This window comes from Corvus moneduloides, chromosome 10 (genome assembly GCF_009650955.1).
Source record: "Corvus moneduloides isolate bCorMon1 chromosome 10, bCorMon1.pri, whole genome shotgun sequence".
Lineage (NCBI taxonomy): Eukaryota > Metazoa > Chordata > Aves > Passeriformes > Corvidae > Corvus > Corvus moneduloides.
The window spans coordinates 5,647,873-5,667,737 of NC_045485.1; the positions used below are offsets into that span (position 1 = coordinate 5,647,873).

Below are 19,865 nucleotides of genomic sequence, written 5' to 3' on the forward strand. Positions count from 1 at the left end.
CCGGGCAGAGCCCGCATCGCCAGCAACTGCAGCTGTCCCCGCTTCATGTGAGTTGTGTGGTCCCACATGAATGAAGTCCGTGCCAGGACCCTGGTAAGGCTGCCCTGCTCATGCATATGGCTGAATTTCAGTAACAGTAACAAAAATGGTATTAAACTGAATGGTGAGGCAGGTCATAGTCTGAGCTGCCAGGCAAGGTCAGATGCGAACTGACTGCAAAGTTGTGTGTCAAACATGGGCTATGATCATCAATTTATGATCTACATAGCAATAAATGCTGCAGGCAAGAACTGCTTTCCCTGTGTTTAACTGTATGCATCAAGGAATTTGAGTGTCAGCAATGCTGTTTTAGAGATTAATTTATTTGGTCACCCTTTATAACAGGTTCAGTCTTGTTCAAGTGCACTGGAGTTTATCACAGCAGTCCAAACTAGAACCTCAAACATTATCTCTGCAAAGTAGCTTGTACAGCTTAGTAAGACCACTAACTTATAAGGCTAATCTCTGCCTTCAATATACAAGGCAATAATCTGAGTAACCATAATTTACAAGCTCCTAGAGCTGTGCAGGGTTTGTTCTCCAATTGCAGTGTTAGTACTGATTGCTGTTACCCAGAAAACCTAGGGCAGAAGGTAACTGCTGTTTCATTTTGGCTTGGTGACTGATAGTCCTCACCCTGCCAGTCTTTAAAACAGCAGAACTTTGTAAGGTGGAGAAACAGAATAATTCTTTCCTGACCCACAGGTGATGTTCCTTGGGTTTCCTAACCTTGAGGAAACAGAGAAGAGTGTTCCCAAATCCTCCCTGCTTCTCAGCTGTTCCTTCCAGTGCATCAATGTGCTTGTTAAACTTTATCAAGTTGAGCTTGTTTCACCAAGTGCTGGAAGGCTGAGGGGAGGTAGGATGTAGGTGCTGCTTGCAGTGCTGAGCAGCATCTCCAGCAGGGAGCACGCAGGGTGACTGCACTCCTCAGTCACACCACCCAGATGAATATATTGAACCTGCCTCCTTAGTAGAAGTCTTTCACATGTAGACATCTCCACTTGCAGCTGAAACAATCTCTTGACAGTTCGATGGTCTTCCTGTGCTAAAGCCCTGCTTCTGGATAGCCAGGTCGCTACCAGCATGGCAAGGAACTGTGCAGCACTTTCTCCCTGCCTATGTGGTTTTTGGTCTGGCAACAGCTGCAATGATACATCCACTAACAGGTCTCATTGATTGCTGGTATCAAATATACTGGCAACTTGCTCACATTTGTGATGGATTTTTTGTAATCAAGCTCATCTCTTCATCCATCAGGTTAATCAATTTTATTGTCCGTAGGGCAGAGCTGCTTGTGGACAGGTATAACTGGTGATATTGAAGTAGCTTTGGAATATGAATCAAAGGGAAGAAGAGACTCTGGGTGTAAAGAAGCTTCTATTTATCCTACTAAAATTTTAACTTCGGTAATGAAATATTTAATGAACTTTTATGTAAAGAAACATCTCTGTGAAATGAAAACAATAAACAGCTGCTGATGGCTTAATAGCTTAAGTGTAGCTGGAGCATTCAATCAATCTGAAAAAATTGAGTTTATTTCAAAATGGTGGAGGTTATTGCTATGATACATCTAACCTTAATGGCAATGGGAAAAAATATATCCTCTCTTGAGAGTTCTTGAATAAACCTGTTACTTGGTGACCAGTTTATTAGATTCCCTCCTGAGTTCAGTCATCTGTGGCTGTGCTGAATAGCTGAGTAAGGCTAAAGCAAAGAACTGACCAATTTATCCAAAAAGGTGCTTTGGACAAGCTTAGGCCTAATATGTGTGCAGGAAGGGAGAGTACAGGTCCTGGATGTCCTGCTACTAGAATACCATTGCTGCTGCCTCTTATTCTCCCTGCAGGAGAATTGCTTGGAAGCAGGTGCTCCTCACTGCCCCATACCTTCTGTGATGCTGACAGGCATTGCCAGCTGTGTCTCCTGAGGAGACAAGATGCAAGAAACCAAGCAGACTTGTTGGCTCTAATACTGCCTATAGCAAAAATAGTTTGAAATGTTACCAAATCCTAACCCACTTGGGTGGCAGGCTGGGTGGGAGGTTCTTGGCATTCATATGAAAATTTGCAAATGGATGGTAGAAAAAATTTGTTGGTGTCAGTGGTGATAGGAAGGGAGAAGTCAGCCTGCAGCTGTTCTTTGCTGGCTCAGGAGCATCTGCTTGACTGGTGAGAAGGAGCACCAGCCTTCTGTGTTGTGCCAGCAGCCTTGCATGGATGCTGGAGAAAGCCAAACCTGGTGCTTGGAGCTGGCAGTGCTGCCCTGAGAGGGAAAGGCACAGTGGGGGAGAGCTAAGGATACCTAGGATGTTCCTGGGGAGTGGCATTGGGATACCTGGCAGGATCATCTCCTTGGGAGGCAAGCTGCACTAGTCCCAATGCCAGTAGAATTGCTCCCCTCCTTTGCTTTCACTACCTGCTGCTGCATGTGGCACTGCCTGCTACCTGTAAACCCCTGGAAGCTCAGTTGCATCTACTAATATAACCTTTCTTCAGACAGAGGTTAAAATGGTTAGTTGAAATACATGTGGACAGATGCACTTGCTTTTTGGCTCTTAAGAGTGATTAAGTGTAGAACTACTCCTTAACCCTATGGTTTGTAACTCTGACCTTCACAATTAGCTCTAGGACATCTGAAAGTGGCTCATTTTCACTGGGCTCTCTCTAATTGTGCTGCAGTTATTCTGTTAATGGTTTTGTAACTATCCAAATCCATCTGCTATGTCTCCTTTCAATTGCTTCCAGGGCTACTATTACCAGGATGATCAAGCCACTTGCTGTCAGGAAAGCTGTCTGTTCACAAGAACTGGAAATATGTAATATTTCAGTAAAACTGACTGTAAGATCAAGCACAGGGTCAGCCTGGGAGCTCACCTGGCCCAGCAGCAGAGGGTATCAGAGGAGTGAGCCACAGAGCAAAAGTGCAGTGCAGTTCTGCTCCCAGGCCAGGCTCAGACACTGCAGCCAGGACACTGTGTAGTTGATAATACATCATGACAAGACATTCCACAGCTTAACTGTATCAAACCCCACTACCTTTTGTTTTGAAAAAGCTGTTGCCAGACTAATTTGGTATCTCTTAGTAGAAATCAAGGTCATCCTTTTGCTGGCCTGAGGAGTCCCAGTCAGCTTCAGCTGGTCCTTGCCTGCTAATTCCCCTTATGCTGTTCTTTGTATCTTGTCTTGTTCAGTCATGACCTTTTGTTGTGTGACACCAAAAACACAGGCAATACTCAAAATGGGACCAACTGGCACAATGGCGAAGTGATGCCTTATGGGTTTTGTTTCCTGTCTTCTTATTTGATTTGTCTTTTTCTGTGACTGAGCATTGAAGAATATTATACCACTACTATCTTTTGTAGCTCCAAATCTAGTTTGAGTGGGAATGGTCAGAAACCACATGTCTTGAAAGTGGGAGAAATTTACACAGGTACCTAATTTTACTTCTTCTGGCCACTTTGTTACTCAGCTTGTTGGTACTGTGAGGTCCTTACACCTTTCTGAGCAAATCATATTCTAGTCACAGGAATCTCCTTTTGACCTGTATTATTTGGACAAATTGCTGGAAGAAATAATCAAACATTTGTTGTTTTTAGGGATGGTCAATATATCACTGTCATTAGTTGTTTCTGATGTACAAAAGTGTTGTAGCCCTATGGAGAACATTTGTCTGCTCAGTCCAAGGGCAAAACACTTCAGAGGCAACTGTAAGTCCTATTTAGTTTTTAAATACATTCCTATGGAGCTCTGCATGCATTTGCTTTTGCCTATTGATTAAACAGGAAAGATTCTGGTTTTTTAAAATTATGTACAAGGTTTTTTTCAGTGCCTGGAGGATTATAGATTTTTGTGTGTGTGATACCTAGTCTAACATAGCTATTGAGAAAACAAAGGCATCCATAAACTTGCTTTTATGTATTCCTTTATCTTTGTTTCAAGTTAATTGACAAGGAGAGCTGAATTCCTCCACGGGAGTTGGCTCTGGATAAAACAGCCCTTTAGTGAGAGGCCTATCTGAAGGCAGGCTGGCAGCTCCAGGACTGCTCCCCATCGAGTCACACAAACAAGTGTGCTGCCCAAATTGCATTCCCCTATTCCCAAGGGAATGTCCTCTGTGCTCCAATTGATTTCTGTCTCTGACACAGCTCTGTGTGGGATTTTCTGGCTTTGAGAGCCATCTACAAAAAGTACATATTGATTGGATCCTCCTGGGATGGGTGGGTAGGAAAAAACAACAGCCCTTTCTACTGTGTAGCAAAGCTTTTATGAGTGAATGGCCTTAGCTAAAAAACTTTATGCAAACTTTAGAGTAGAGAATCCAAATAACTTCTTGTCAGCAGGATTAACAGAATTTTGAGCTAATGGGCTTCTCTGAAAAAGAGTAGAACAGTAAATTTATTTCCAAAATAAGTAGAAATTAAGACACTGAACTCATTAAGCAGCTGCCCTGTTAAGTGCTGTAGTGTCTGCTGAAATGTGGCTGCTGCTGAGCAAGATTTGCATTTACGGGCACCATGGCATCTCCAACGACTGCTCAGCAGTGAAGAAGCCTGCAGGGCAGCAACTATTAGAAGAGGGCTCTGCTAACTGGTCCATGCCAGCACTTGTGCTGGACATCCAGCGTTGTTATTTTAATTGCCCTCTGTGTTGATTCAAAGGAATCTACTCCACGGCAAGGTACTGTAAAGTAAAGCACACCTTTAATGCACACAGGGGTTAACACCTCCATGTGTGTGTCCGCCATGGTCATCTTACAGAGGTTTTTTTATACGTTTACAAGTTTGTCATCTGCCCTTGTTTTGGTCACTTCCTCTAAAGTTACAGTCCTAAGGGGTCTTAGATGACTTGTGGTTTCCTTATCTTAGGGTTACAAACACAGCACACTATTCTTAATATGTTATCACATCTATTTTGCTAATACACATTTAATTCTACTATTACACACTTTGTTGCTATATTAGTTATACTTCATTTATAGTTGTGTGTTGATTATATTCCTATTCTCCTATTACATTTTTCTGCCCTTTTGTGACAGTTCCTCCGTCTGTCATTAAAACGGCAGTTGGGATGTGTCTTCCTCCTTATTGCTTAGCCTGTAGGGGTTAGGCCCTTGTTTTGCAGACAAGCAGTTAGCCAAACCCATTCGCTCGCATTCCATTCCCTTATTATCCTAGTCCACTCAGGTTTGGTTTTTTTCAAGAGCAGTTAGTGTTAGGCATAGCATCTCCTATTCACTTTTCATCATAGCCCATTCCAGGGCTAGGCTTCTTGTCTTGCAAAAGCAGTTGGGTTGAGCATAGCAGCTGACACCCAACTTTTATTAATCTATACTTTATCCTAAAGCACTTATGTTAAAGGAGTTGTATGATTCATATGTTTAAGGAGTCCTGTGTATCAGTGTTGAGTTTGAAAAAAGGAAAGTGCTCCTAGAGAAAGAAAAGGGAAAAAAAAGAGAGGGGATGAAATGAATGTGCTTGCAGGGTGTTACAAATGGTGCAAGTCAGAGCAACATGTCTTCTGGGACTAGCCAGAGAGCACACTGTGCACTGTTTGGCACACTGAACCCACCAGGCACAGTCCTTCAAGCAGCTGATGAGAGCTCATCAAACTCATCAGTTTTCTCTAGTCCAATGTTGTGTTTAAAACAGACCCAGTTGGGACAAGTACTCATGTACATCAACAGAAGTGTTGATAGAAGAGGTTGTGTTGTGTAATGCAAGTTGTTTGCAGTGCTAATTCTCATCTTTTTTATAATTTCCTAGATCTGCTTTAGCATGGCAACCTTGATAATTTATTTGCATCTCCAATATGTGCACTAGCAAGTGGAAAAACTTGATTTGAATTAAGTTGCAAGCATGTAATTGTTAGAAGACTGCCACACAATGTCAGATCAGTGATCCCTCTAGCTCTGGAAAAGGGTAACTCCAAGCTTCACAAGAAAGAATAAGAAGGTGTGAAGGTGTATATCAGCCCAATAGCTATGCAAGTCCTTCTGAGATCATCCAGTGTTGTAGCAGACCATATTGTGACTAGTTTGACCCTAAATCTGATAACCTCTGGGACTGTCATCCTCCTACAACACTGTTAATATTCCAAGGGGAGAGCTGCAGGGTGTGGCTGCATCAGGAGTATCATTATTCTCCTTTGTCATCATCCAAAACATGTTATCTCGCCTCCCACTTGGAACTATACCTGCCTTATCAACTGCCAAAACAAAAAGCTACTTTTGGATGTGTGTGAAAGTAGCTCTATGGCAATTATTCAGTTACAGCTGATAACTGTTTTGTGTGTATATCAGCACACCTCAGTACTTCTGATTTTTTATTTCAGCAGGATATGCGGACTAGGCAGTAAAAGGGAAAGTTTGGCTCTGCAGGCAGTGCTGGTGGGTGGGCCCAGGTACATGGATGCACCACAGGACTCCAAGCAGGGAAGTGCCTTTTCCCACCCACAGCTGCTGCAACCCAGGTGAGTGGGCTGAGGTGCTGGAAGAATGTGGCTCATGTAGGGACCCTTCCTACAGGTCTGGGAAAAATACATTATGCAGGAGGATTAAAGCCTTTCAAAGATGGAACAGGTTCTTCTTTCATAATATTTTTCTTTTCAGCCTCCACAAGAGTTGGCACAGCTTAGTGTGCTACAAAGCACCCTTTTTTTCCCTTGCTCAGAACATCTTGAATTAATTCTTGGCAAAGCTATCCAACTCTGTGTGTAGATAGGAACAAACTCCAGCCAAGCTGGGTCCTCCTGCAAGGCCACTCACCCGGGTCTCTCTGCTCCAGGACTCTGTGAGTACGTAGATTTTCTCTGTGCTCCTGTGGCAGATGGGTGGATGTGGTACAGCAAAGGCACCAATGTTGTGGCCTACACATGCAGTTGGGAAATGCAGGTGCCTAGAACTGACACAGAGAAATTATTTTGTAGACCATAAAGGCAACTGAAAATGCCCAGCAAGAGGGTGCAGCTCAGATCAGCATCTGTACAGTCAGATCTCACAGCATGAACATGCACAGTGAGCTCTGCACTGGCATCTCAGTAGCTCAAGAGAGGAGCCATCTGGAAGTAGCTGCCAGGTTTGGCAAGATGACCTGAACTGCCACATCTTCAAGAAGCATGGAAATCCCCACATCTCCCTGTGAGTCACAGAACACTTTCTGCTACATCTTAGTCCTTGACCACACCTGCTGCCATCAGGGGTTGCGTGCTAAAAGAAAATCAATCAAGATGTGTGTGTCAATTGAATGTTCTCCAAACTGTGTCTCCCCTCCAGGCTTTTCAAAGTGCTGGATCCATATAGCAACCTGCACAGGCTGGAGCCCAAAGCACCTGCTTGGTGTGGGAAAGAAGTCCTTCCAGGAAATCAGTATAATGTGAAAATGCATTTCAATGTACTTTATTGACCCTCTGAAGGTACCTGCACCATCAGCATAGCTGCAGTCATCGGGGACTGCCTTCTTTACATACTGTAACCCAACTGATTTTTGTGGGTACTTGGTGCCTGTGTACATTTTAAGCTCTAGATTTTAAGGATCCTAAGTAAGAACATAAAGCAGTGTCAAGTATTTCTGGGTTTTGTGACTGAGCTGGAGAGGGAACTCAATAACCTTTTAGCAATTTGCTCAAGTAGTATTTTTGAAAATCAGTTTTTCTGAAGGGACAGAAAGAAAATCAGGAGGGCAACAACTGTAATAATCATTGAATTTGCTTCTGGATTTTCTCCCTTTGTCTTTCAAAAACAAGCTTTATTGCCAAAGTTAATTCTGATTTCCTCTCAGAAACTGTCCACTGTGTCTTCCATGGGCAGTGCTGAAGTATAACGCAGATGTGAGCAGTTAAAATACCTGAAGAAGACAAAATCAGATTGGTGTAGTAACTCAGTGACGTTTCCCCCCCACCCTTCCTTACAAAGCACTGCTATTTTACAGCAATAGAAATCCTTTTGGAGTTTTGTAGCTGACTCAGAGCTGCAAGAAGAAGAAAAGAAGAGAAAGAGAGAGGTAATTTCTAAAGTGAAATTAAATTAACCACAAAATCAAACATTTCCAAAGACACTTAATTTCATGTCAATTCAGAGGCACCTTTTGGATTTATGCCATCTAAAACCAAAATATCAATACTCATTTCAGGACTGATGGTCTTTTAATACTGTGTTGCACTTCAGAAGCTGTAAGAAATGTAATTGCATTTTTTTATGCCTAAATTAGTAACTAGAATCTATTTTGGAGTCTATTCTGTTAAAACAAGAAATAATAGAGTTTGCATAATTATTAATCTCTTGTAATAATCCTCAATTGTACAGATTACTTTTCAGAAGCACAAGCAGTATCTTGCAGACAAGATGACATTTACTGGCTTATTTTTCTTCTGTATGCTGATGAACATGCTAACAGGTAAGATTACTACTGAATTTATATTCTTGTTTATTTTGCAAGCTGCCAGAAATATTGTTACAAATACAGTATCTTCTGTTTAGTATTGCTCACATATTAATCCTAACTGTTTAGGCTGTGAGTTATGACTAACAGCCAGACTAAGTTGGTTCATAGCACTGACTGATTGCAAACGGGGAATTCCTTGCCCTGCTGTTCAAGAAACAAAAATCCTTTGCCTGCACAGAGGGTCCTATATGGGCACTAAAGAACTTGTCAGCTTCCAGTTATACATGGAGAATGTTTTGTTAACAGAAAGTCTTTTGGTGCAGGAGCTGGTACTGATGCATTTCCTCTTTGTTTACAGATGCCCGATCCATCCAGGATGGAGATGGTAATTCCTAATGTGTCATTATTTCCTTTATATCGCTAATAATTAGGAGAGTAATTTGTAACTCCCAGACTTGATGCCCAGCAGTGACTTTGGTAGGAATGCTTATTAACCTCAGTGGACTATGGAAAAGCTTTCAATTAGTTCTGGTGGAAGAAGAATAGCAAATTTAAGAAAAATCCTTTAGAATTTATTAAAAGCTGGTGACATATTAATGTATAATAGTAGAGCTAATATCCAGTCTTAAAATGAAAAGGGATTACAGTCAAGTTGCTAATTCTGTTGTACAGAATGATAACTGGAAAGCACCAGACTGATAAATGTATAGGACATCTGAGAATTTTGTCTGTCCTGGACAGTAATGCTGTATGTATATCTGGTTTTTGGCAAGAAATACCGACTTTCATGACAAAAAGATTAAAATTTACAAATTGCCATAAAACCAATTAAAGAAATGTTGGACTAAATCCCTTAGCACAGCTACCCTGTGGTTCATGTCACTTTGTGTGATTAGTCCATTGGATTAGTGTTTGCCTTTGATTTAAAAAACCCTCAACACCCTAATGATGTTTATACTGGTTTACTGATGATTCTATTATTTAACCTCTCTTTGGCTCTGTTGACAGAATTGTCAACAAAGTTGCAGAGAAGTATCTGCAATAACCAAGTAACTGCTGTTGCTGGTGTACATCTCAGTTAACCAGCAGGACAGCCAGCAGCATCTCCAGTGCACAACTATGCAGAGAGTATTATAACAGATATGAACAGGACAAATACAGAATAAGGTCTAATAATATGATTACTTATAATTCAAACTTTTTTTCCCTATGCTCCATTCTATTTCTTTATGCCTCTAAAATATTTTTACTATATCATCTGTTTGTGTACAGCAAATATTTTTGTGGCAACTTTTGAGTCAGTCAGGACAGCCTGCATCAATCTAGAATTAGAACACTGTTCAGGCAGTGTCCTGTTGCTCTCATTACCAGCAATTATTGTTTTCTTTCACACTGGACTAAACAGCAGCCTGCAAAGTGAATCTAAGGTCAGCTGGTATAAACAGTGAGTCCCTCTCTGCAGATGCTGCAAACTTTACTCCATAAATTTTAAGTCTGACAACAGGATTGTTGAAGGCTCTTAATTCCTACTAAAGACCCTGGCTCCAAGCTGAGTGGAAAACTTTCATTTATCTAAATGGGCTTTAAATCAAAATAAAATACTATGTTTAGCTTTGCTGCAAAGAAAGACATTTGTGACTGTGGTCTCAGCTGCTGTTTATATTTTATATATGCTTTGCTATGTTGGCCCATATTTGGGCCCATGGGTGGTCAGCTCCTGCATTTTCAGAACTGATTTTGTTTTCCTGCTGAATTTCAAATCTTGTTTCAATGATTATATCAAATTCTGATATTGCTAGACCAGGCCCAAATGCAGCAGCTGTCTCCCAGGTGGCAAAGCCTTTCCTCTCCATCCCCTTACCTCATTTCCTACAGTCCCCTCACAAGAGGCACAACTCTGCAGTTCCAGGCAATATCAGGGAAGGATGGTCCCAGTCCCTGGAAGTTCTGTGGGCAGTGCAGTCAGCTACAGGGGCATGGCATAGAGGGTGGTGCCTTATTCCTTCTATGTTTATATTGGGCAAAGCAAATTATGTGGAATGAGGAAAAATGGCTTTCAATTGCAATCGCTCCTTGCTTTTAAATAACCAGCAGCCTTCTAGAAATTAAGCCAGCCTGAGGAATTCTTTAATTGGCATAAATGTGGATGTGTCCCTTCATTTCTGCTCCTCATCTTGTCCCACTCTGTCACTCCTGATGCATCTGGAACAAGGAATACTGGCTCCGTTTTCTGCAGAGTGGGTCATGGAGAGAGGGGTCAATGGCTTTCCTTGCCCCTCTCCTGCCAGAAGATCACAGCAGCCCCCAAAGGGAACTCACAACCCCAAACCATGGTGGCTCCAGGCCCAACAGTTCAACAAAAGCACTTCATGTTATAGTAATCTGCAATATTTTATTTTGGTTGGGTTTTTTAGATCTCTACCTGGAAGCTGCAGCCTTGCCGTACTGGCCCTTCTCATCCAGTGATTTCTGGTCATATGTGGAATATTTCCGGACCTTGGGAGCCTACAACAGGATCAATGACATGGCCAGAGCCTTCTTTGCCCAGTTCCCTTTTGGGAGCCACCTTGGCTACCACGTACCTGACCATGAGCATTGAGTGCCTCGCTCAGCTTCGTCAGCGCTGCTGCCCAGGTATTTGGGTGAGCAGCTGTCTGCCAGTGAATGCTCCTGGGCTGCCTTCAGCTGCTTCGTGATACCATGGTCATGTGCAGCATTTTATGGTTTTGATGAGTCTCTTTTTTACCGTTTCTTGTAAGGGTGTTTGAGTGAATACCTGACTGCCAGCAAATGTACCTGGAGTGTGCTTCAGCCACTAAATGACACTGCAGCTACATGCAGCACTTCAGGCTTTAAATTAGTCTCTTTTTTACAATTTATGCTTCTGTATGAAACAATAAACTCCTCCAATCTGCTGCATGGTTTTGGGAGTTTTTTGGGGTTTTTTTACAGGTGATGCTCTCAGCTTCATCTCAGGAAACTGCTCTCTGCGTAGACAGCTATTTACCGGTCTGTGTGTACAGGAATTACTCATCTTGGGGGCTGGAAGGGCCGCCAGTGTCAGTCGCACCCACATCCTTTGCAAAGTGACGCCTCACTCAGGCCTGAAGAGGCGCGGGGCCCACCGTCGCCATGGCGACCAGGGCGTGAGGAGCAAGATGGCGGCCCCCAGGGCTGGTCGCCAAGGCAACGGCGCGGCCCCAGGCGGGGGCGGCCATTGGCCGCGGCTCCGCCCCGGCGGCGGAAGTGACGGCGCGGAGGGGCCGCCATGAAGCCGGCGGTGGACGAGATGTTCCCGGAGGGAGCCGGCCCCTACGTGGACCTGGATGAGGTGAGGCGGGTGCTCTGGTGCCGGTGGCGGGGCTGTGGTGCCACGGCGCGGAGGCGCTCAGCGGCTGCTTTCGCAGGCAGGGGGAAGCACGGGGCTGCTGATGGATCTGGCCGCCAACGAGAAAGCGGTGCACGCTGACTTCTTCAACGGTAAGGACCGCCCTGCTCCGGGGGGGCTGGAGGGGTATCTCAGCAAACCTCGCCTGGTTTCTCTCTCGTGGCTGTGGTGCCTGGTGCTCGCTAAACTTGTCGCTCACCATATCTGGGGAGCGGTGTGAGAGCGCTTCAGTGCCAAATGATGCCGGTGGGAGCGGTAAAATGCGGGTTTTCCTCTCCTGGAAGGTTTAGCGTGTTAATCGTTACAAGGAAAAATACCTTCGTCTGTTCACATAACAAATAGCTTATGTTAAACAGTGCAAATACATGTGAAAATGTGGGCAGGACTTAAAAAATTTATCTCTGAGTGTTAGTAGTTTACAGGTAGTTCATTAACTCTCAAAGTATACGTGCATATGTACCCAAATGGAAGTAAAACGTTGTTTTTAATATACTTTCTGCATTTGAAAGTCAGCTGTATGAATATAGAATCACAGACTTATAGCATGGCCTGGGGTGGAAGGGACCTTAAAGATATCTCGTTCCACCCCCTGCCACGGGCAGGGACATTTTCCACTATCCCAGGTTGCTCCAAGCCCCATCCCACAAGTCCTTGAACACTTCCAGGGATGAGGGAGCCACAGCTTCTCTGGGCAGCCTCTGCCAGGGCCTCACCACCCTCACGGGGAAGAGCTTTTTCCCAAATACCTAAGCCTACATTCTGTCAGTTTGAGGCTATTCCCTCTTATGCTGTCACTCCAGGCCCTTGTAAATAGTCTCTCAGTCTTTCTTGTAGGCTCCCTCAGGTACTAAAAGGCTACAGTTAGGCCACCCTGAAGCTTCTCTTTTCCAGGCTGAACAATCTCAATTCTCTCAGCCTATATGTAAGTATTTACAGCTGCTTTTACAGAGAAGAGCTACGTATCAGGCCACTTAGGGGTAGAATATACAACACTCTGCACTTAGTTGCTAAAGGGGTTTTTACACTTCTGAAGAAACACATTTAGACATTTCAACAGTGAGTTTTAGATGTTATTAAATCTGATTGCTGTGGTACTGTTAATATCACAAACTGGTGTTAATTCCAAAATAAAGTATGTTTCTCATTTTGCTCAAGACTTAGAATACAGGAGTAAAAGGCAGTTCTACTCTCAGCAGTTGTGAGGGACACCCAGCTCTGTTGGAGCCAGCATATTCAGGAGTAGCTATTTCCATATATTTTTAACATCATGCTGTGGCACTGTGTTCCAGTGGTAGTTTAGGACTCTTCTAAATGAAGATTCATCCTCAGTTCGTTGCACAGTACTTGTAAACTGCTTTCTGTAAGGATAAAGACTTGTATTCAGTTAGGTTGTTAGTTTATGTTCAGTATACAAAGAAGATGCAAAGCTGAGTAGTTAAGAGTGCTTCCAATGGGGCCTAGAACCATTTCACTAGTGGGAGATGTGTTCTGAGACAGAAATGTTATTGGCACCTTTAAAGCAATCAAATATTTTTAAGGAAGGGGTTTTTAACACAAATTTCAATTCATTAATCTGCAAAATTTGAGGGGGTGTGCTTGGATGCTATGACCAAAAGCCAGAATTCTGCAGGATTGTCCACACTGAGACTTGCTGCATGCATAAAGCTAGTACTTGCGCAGTTCTGAACTTTGGGATTCATGCTTGAGCCCCTCTGTGATGGATACTTAATAACTTTATAAAAGTCCTTCCTTTGAAGCTTTGCTTTTGTGAATTTACCTGCAAAGCTTGTATTGTGCAGGTGAAGCAGTTTAATTTGTCCATGCCACAGACTGTGTGCATGGGTCTGTCTGCCTTTGCTGTCTCTTCTCACCCTGATGCACATTTCTAATAACTGATGGTGCAGTAACTCTCATTCACTGAATTCACCTTTATTTCTGTCCTTAATCCAAGTAATGAAGTACTGTACTTGTATGTGCATTTGTAACATGGAAACTTGAGGTTAATTTTTGTCTTATTTTTCTGACTAGATTTTGAAGATCTCTTTGATGACGACGACATCCAGTGAACTTAGTTGCCCAGCTATGCAGTGCCGAGATGTGGATTTTTCTCTAGGATTGCCTGTGCAGTCCATTATTTATTAAATTAAATCAAAATGGGAAAATCACAGAGGGGGGGAAAAAAACCTGTATAAGGTGCTTGGGGAATATGAAAACCAGATGGTTAAAGATAACTAAGGAGGGAACTGTGCACTGTTATTTCTACGAAGCGGTGTGTAGATTTTCCTGGAAATTTTATTTGCTGATGTGCTTATTGAATAAAATACTGAAGAAAACCCTCTCTCTCTGGCTTATACTTTAAAAGTAGATACTGCTGTCTTCTGAGCTCCCTTAGACTGAGTATTTTGGTATTAAATAATCATTGTTCCTTTTGGATATTACGTAAAAGATATGCAGTAGGGCACATTGCTGCCTAGAAAAGTTTGTTGTAAAAGATTGTCTTGGGATAAGATGGTTGCTTGTTCTGAATAGTCCAACTCATTTGTTGGTTGGACTGAGAAGAGTGTGGATTGTCTTTTGTTTCAAGACAGAGAGCTACCATCAGTACTTCACTTTTAATTTAAGGAACACAGAAACAAAAAGTAATTTCACCTTGATACATTAAGCAGAGAAATGTTCTGACCCCAGACCATGGGAATGCTTGGATTTAAAAATATAATTTCATTCTTGAAATTGTACTTTATAGAAAAAGAAACATAAAATTATTTTCTTCTCCTGCAGATGCTAATGCACTTATTTGTGCTTAGAGGTATAGTGTATATGAATCAGGCTGTTGAAATACTAGTTCAGATTTTTGACATAAGTTTTTCAGAACATAGAAATGTTTCATTTTTACCCTTCAGTGACCAAACTGGATCTCAGAATGAAAAGAACAGGTGAGTTTTTAGTATATTTTTTCAGAGTCAAGAGTGTAATCCTGTCTAATCTCAAATGCAATCTGTATTCCATAAATTGATCGCAAACGTAATACTGTGACTGATCTTTCTTTAAACACTTCACACTAAAATTGTACCTGGAGGGAAACCCTTTCATCCTTCTATCACATTTTTATTTCTTTAGTTTGCCTTAAAAAAGGAAATCTTAAATCTAACAGTAACTGTTCTGACCATTTTTAAATAAACTTAAAACTGTAAGCACAATAAACCCAGTAGGGTTTAGGCGTCTTTTGATTGTGTTGCTGTGGGTTTCTGAACAGCCTGTGTTTCATCATGCAGTGTACTCTAAATCAGCATTCTGACATTTACTCTGCTTGGTGCCTGACATTGTGCTGTGTCCCTGAAGGAACAGCCTTGCTCAGGCAGTGTCCTTTCCCTCTTAGTGCTTGCTTTGCTGAGAGCCTGGGGTTTCCAGTTTTCCTCATTGAGACCAAGGTAAAACAATTTGAGTGGTGGCAAGTGTGCTTGGACTGTCTCTGGCTTTGGTGCTGTGCTTTCTCCAAACTAGGTTTTGAGAAATGAGTTGCTGCCAGGAAATGGAGGCAGCATTTTGGGCAGGTGCAGAAGAAGAAATAAGATTCAAGAAGCAACTCTCCTCTGTTCTTTTATCTACTTTTGCTGATTCCTCATTATGGTCATCTTGGTTTTGGAAAACATCCTTGTCCACGTTTTGTCCATAGTTCTTTGTTTTTCCAGTTGCTTTCTTAATCTGTAAGAAACTTGAGCATTAAGTTTGATCACAGCAGCAGGGTATATTCTGTGATACAAACCCACCTTGAACAGTTACACTTCAGTATGGATGGTGTTCTCTCCTTTAAAGATGTCTAAAACCTCAGTGAACATTGGTTTGAAGGTGCTAAAGGTGAGTGGTTCTAGTTTTGTAACATCTCACCTGATCAAAACATGGAACTCTCTCTGAGGAACTGGGTAGAGGGCAAATAATGCTCCTGGGTCCAGCAGGAGTTTTCATCCTGGTAGGATATAGCTATCCATTCTAGGTAGGTATAGCTAACATACCTTTTTGTGAAGATTCCCAGAAACTCAGGGTTTCATGTAGAAAAGCAGCATAAATAGTACTGCTGGCACCTGGGAAATATGGTATGTGTGTCTGTAGGGAGGGAACCTAGTCTGTGGGTGTTTAAAAGTGTTTAAGTCCTAACGAAGAAAGCTGTGGAATCTCATTAACTGCCTGGGTGTGCAGCTAATGCTGCTCTGGCTGCAGCTACTGGGGGTTCTTGGGTATTCCCAGCTGCTCTCCTGCTAACTGAGCTTGGCCTTCAATCTGATACCTGGGTGGGTCTCCTGGGGTGGAATGAAATAGGAGGAACATGCAGAGTTGGGATGGGATATTGCCAAACATGCATCTTGTAGCTGTCTGGAGTGTGAAGTTCCCTCCTGCACAGTGAGGCTGAGGGTGTGTATCACATCATCTCTCTAAAGAGGACTCTGAGTGTGTTAAACTTCCAGCAGGAGCTGTAATTTGTTTGGGTCCCTTCTGGAATGGTGTTAGATGAAGAACAAAATGCCCTTCAGCTTCACATTGTTTCTGTGTTACCATTTGTCAAGGCTTTCCTTCTAATTAGTCTGGGCAATCAGCCTGTTGTCAGGAAATAATCACAAGATGTCAAAATCTCTAATAAAAATTGATGTACAGGGCATTTGACTGCCTTGGCCAATTCACTTATTGAGCTTTGATTTTTGATTCCTGTCCCTTTTGTTGAGATTGACACATCTCATAATAAGTGTTTCTTAGGGAATAAGGCTGTTCTAACAGCAATAAGCACACATTTAGACTGATGTGTATTAGGTTATAAGCTGCTGGGTACTGCTCGGTATTTCAACATCCAGGTAAAGGCTCTAGTCTGAATAGATTTGTGAATTGTCCCAGTGACTGCACTGGGACAGCTGGCAATCTGTAAAGCTGACCTGCCTGAGACTTGGCAGGATGAGGTCCCAAGTGCTGAAAATGCCTTAGAAGGGTGTAGCCAGTGGTGCAGCACAGATGAAAAGTAATTGCTTCAAAACACTTAAATGTCAGCCTGTTCCCTTCAAGACTCTCAACAGGCCAAGGTTCTGTTTGTAGGGAACTGCAGACTGTCCCAGTACATTCTTTGGAAATAAGAATGTGCAATCTGTTTTGAGCTGAAAAGAATCCAGTCATTGTGAGGGAGAGAAAGTTGCCATGCTAAAGGAAGCTGGCTGTCATCTGTGTATAATATTTCTGCAGTGCTGCTTCTGGGCTGGTTTCCAGGTTATCCAGTATCCAGTGCTCCACTGTTCTTCATATGAGCAGGAACAGGCAAGCTCAGACCTAATGTGGCAATAGTGGGTTTTCCTTGATGGCTTTTTGCTTAGTTTACTTCGGGGGAATTAAAAGTTTTCCCTTTAATATTTTATTTCAATAATTGAAGTGGAAGGTATTTTTCTTGATAACGAAGGAATTCATTTAGATGAATAAATGGACTTCTTCCTGCTTCCCTGGGGTGTTGAGAAGCTGGCAGGCATCTTCCTGCTCTCAATGTGCAGTTTTTCAGCACATAAGAACATGCTGGGCAGACGATAGTGCAGCCCTGTTCTCTGCGTGTCCCTGTTGGTGATGGGGCTGGAATGCCAGCATCACATCAGGGATATTTTGGAAAAGCACGATACAAGTCAGTCCTTGGCAGCAGGGGTGGCTTTGAGCATGAAAATTTGCGTCCGTGTTTTTTCTTTCAGGTTTATTTTTTTTTTAGTTTGGCTTTTATATTTGCTCATTGGCCTTTGCCAAGCAGCAGGGTTAGAATCCTGACCCTTATTACAAACCTTTTAGTCAAGCTGCTATAAGGAGTTCAGAACAGAGGGAGACAGGAGCAGTATCTTTTAACATTTTTAAAATTCACAAGTAGGACTATTTTGTGAATGATGCTTGCTTATTTATGAAAAAAGTCTTAGGTAATCTTGTATGAACTCATGTTAACTTAGCGCCTGGTGGAAGAAAGGGCTCTATTTTGAATATTGTGAATAAACAGATGCACAGCTGAGAATGTTGTGTATGAGGTGGGTGATGTGGCAAGGGGATACCTGTTGCCAAGGGAATGTGACAAAGCATCCCTGGTGCTGACAGGAGCTGTCCCACCAAGGGAGTCCCAGCTGGGGGTGCTTTGGCGAGGACACTTCAGAGGCAACTCCTGTCACAGGACAGTGGCTCTGTCCTGTCAGAGAGCTTCCGAGTCAGGGTGTGCCTCAACTTCCAGTGCAGCTTGCTGAGCAGTGTCCCACTGTGGCCTTTTGATGATCTACTGCTTTGGAGCTGCCTCTGCATCACTGGGGTACAGGTGCTGTGGTGTGGGAATCACCTTCCCTGTGTTGTACCTCATCCAGGATGACAGATCCACCTTGGCCTTACAACACTTGCCAAAACATGGTACAGATCTAGAATGGCTTCTTTGGAAATCCCTGTCAAGGAGCAGAGAGGCTGTGCTGTCCTCTCCTTTAGGCAGAGCTCCACTTCCACAGATGCCCAGATTTTCAGAGGGAGCTGGGTGTGTTGGTTCATACCCCCTCTCCTTCCCTGCCTGACTCCAGAAGGGAATTAAAGATTTGTCTTCAAGTGTGATCTCTCTGCCTCCCTCCCTGATGCCTCTCCATAAATCTGTCCTGCTTTATGGGAGGGATCCCACAGATTTCCTTGAGGGTGGGAATCCCTGCAGGAAGAAATAAATATTGACATTTAATGCATCCATTTCATTTGGAATAAACCTTTCTTTCCCCCTGGATTGGCTGGAGGGTAATGAACTGCACCTCCATGTAAGGAAGTCTCACAGTGTTCTCAAAGAGCAGTGGACTGGGCTGATCATCCTAGGATGAGCTGAGGGTGGGTTTGCTGACTCATAGTCCCATGGCAGACTAAGTCTTTTCATCAAGTACCTACACCCAGCACAAATACAGTCATAGAAGCATGTGGCAGCCTGGGCATGCTCTGGTTTCATCCACAGTATTTCAAAGACTTTAAACCTGATGGCATTTCTTGTATGGAAGAAGAGTAGCTGATTAGCCACATGTCAGACTTGATCCTAATCTCTCTGCCTGCTTCCATGATGAAAACCCTCTAGTGAGTTTATACTTCAGAAATGCAAGTCTTGCAAGCAATTTATCTTTTTCTTGTAGCTCTTCATGGTTTAGTGCAGCTGCTATTTGTATTCCAATTAATTACTGGCACAAGTGATTACATGGGGTTGAAGTACAATTAGGACCAGCCTATAATTGTGTTTGAAAGGCCTATGGATGCTTTTACAGATGGTTTCCCTGCTGGATGAGACTGGCCAGTCTCTCCAGCTGTCTCCAGCTTTCCATGTTAGTTCTCTCTGATTGTTAGTGCAGTGACTTCAATCTTTCATTGGGGAGTGTTCCTGCTTTCTGGCTCTAAGAGTATATTAGCCTCTAAAGGGAAGAGCGTCCGTTTAAACCTACCACAGCCAGAGAGGCAGTAAATAGTGAGACATAACTTCGTACAAGGCATCTACTGTCAGGATTGATTAAAAATCACAAACTAAAACACTTAAATTTGTTAAGAGAGCAGGTGATTCTGTGCCCTTTCAGCATGTCAGTGTTGTTCTTGCTCTTTTGTTACAACATAATTGTGTGTTCAATGCAGTGTGATCCTTAGCAGCCAGCCTGGGACTTGGAGATGTGCCTGTCTTGGCCAGGTTTTCCTCTCCCATGGGTTTATGAAGCATGGAGGGATAGTAAAACCCCAGCAACTCCATACTGGAAAAGGCCAGATTCCTTAGGAACTCCCCTGAGCTCATCTGCCAGGACCTTGTTATCCCCCCAAACCCTATTTGCAGCTCTATCTTGAAAGCAGCCCAAGGCCAGCATGGTGCCCTGCAGCTCTCTGTCCATGGGCTACCACGGTCAGCCTGGCCGTGTGGCCTTGACGTGGCAGAGCTGGTGAGGTGGAGGTTTGGTATCCATCCCACATGCAGGAATTTGGATATGCTGGGCTATAAGGACTCCCCAGGGTGACTGATGGCCATGCTCAGCTGCTGCTCCCAAAGCTTGTCAGCAGGTTTTGGCTGGCTGAGAC

At 43.1% G+C, this 19,865-nt stretch overlaps 2 protein-coding genes across 2 annotated transcripts; both read left to right on the forward strand.

Annotated features, from left to right (window-relative positions):
• Positions 1 to 6,869: 6,869 nt before the first annotated feature.
• On the forward strand, positions 6,870 to 11,338 carry OTOS (otospiralin). The gene is made up of 4 exons (XM_032119817.1): positions 6,870 to 8,038; positions 8,341 to 8,431; positions 8,778 to 8,804; positions 10,834 to 11,338. The coding sequence occupies exons 2-4, from the start codon at positions 8,380 to 8,382 to the stop codon at positions 11,016 to 11,018; spliced, it is 264 nt and encodes an 87-aa protein (XP_031975708.1). The 5' UTR covers positions 6,870 to 8,038; positions 8,341 to 8,379; the 3' UTR covers positions 11,019 to 11,338.
• Positions 11,339 to 11,639: 301 nt separating this feature from the next.
• Positions 11,640 to 14,145, forward strand: COPS9 (COP9 signalosome subunit 9). The gene is made up of 3 exons (XM_032119818.1): positions 11,640 to 11,750; positions 11,827 to 11,899; positions 13,836 to 14,145. Exons 1-3 carry the CDS (start codon positions 11,688 to 11,690, stop codon positions 13,871 to 13,873), a joined length of 174 nt encoding a protein of 57 aa, XP_031975709.1. The 5' UTR covers positions 11,640 to 11,687; the 3' UTR covers positions 13,874 to 14,145.
• Positions 14,146 to 19,865: the final 5,720 nt, after the last annotated feature.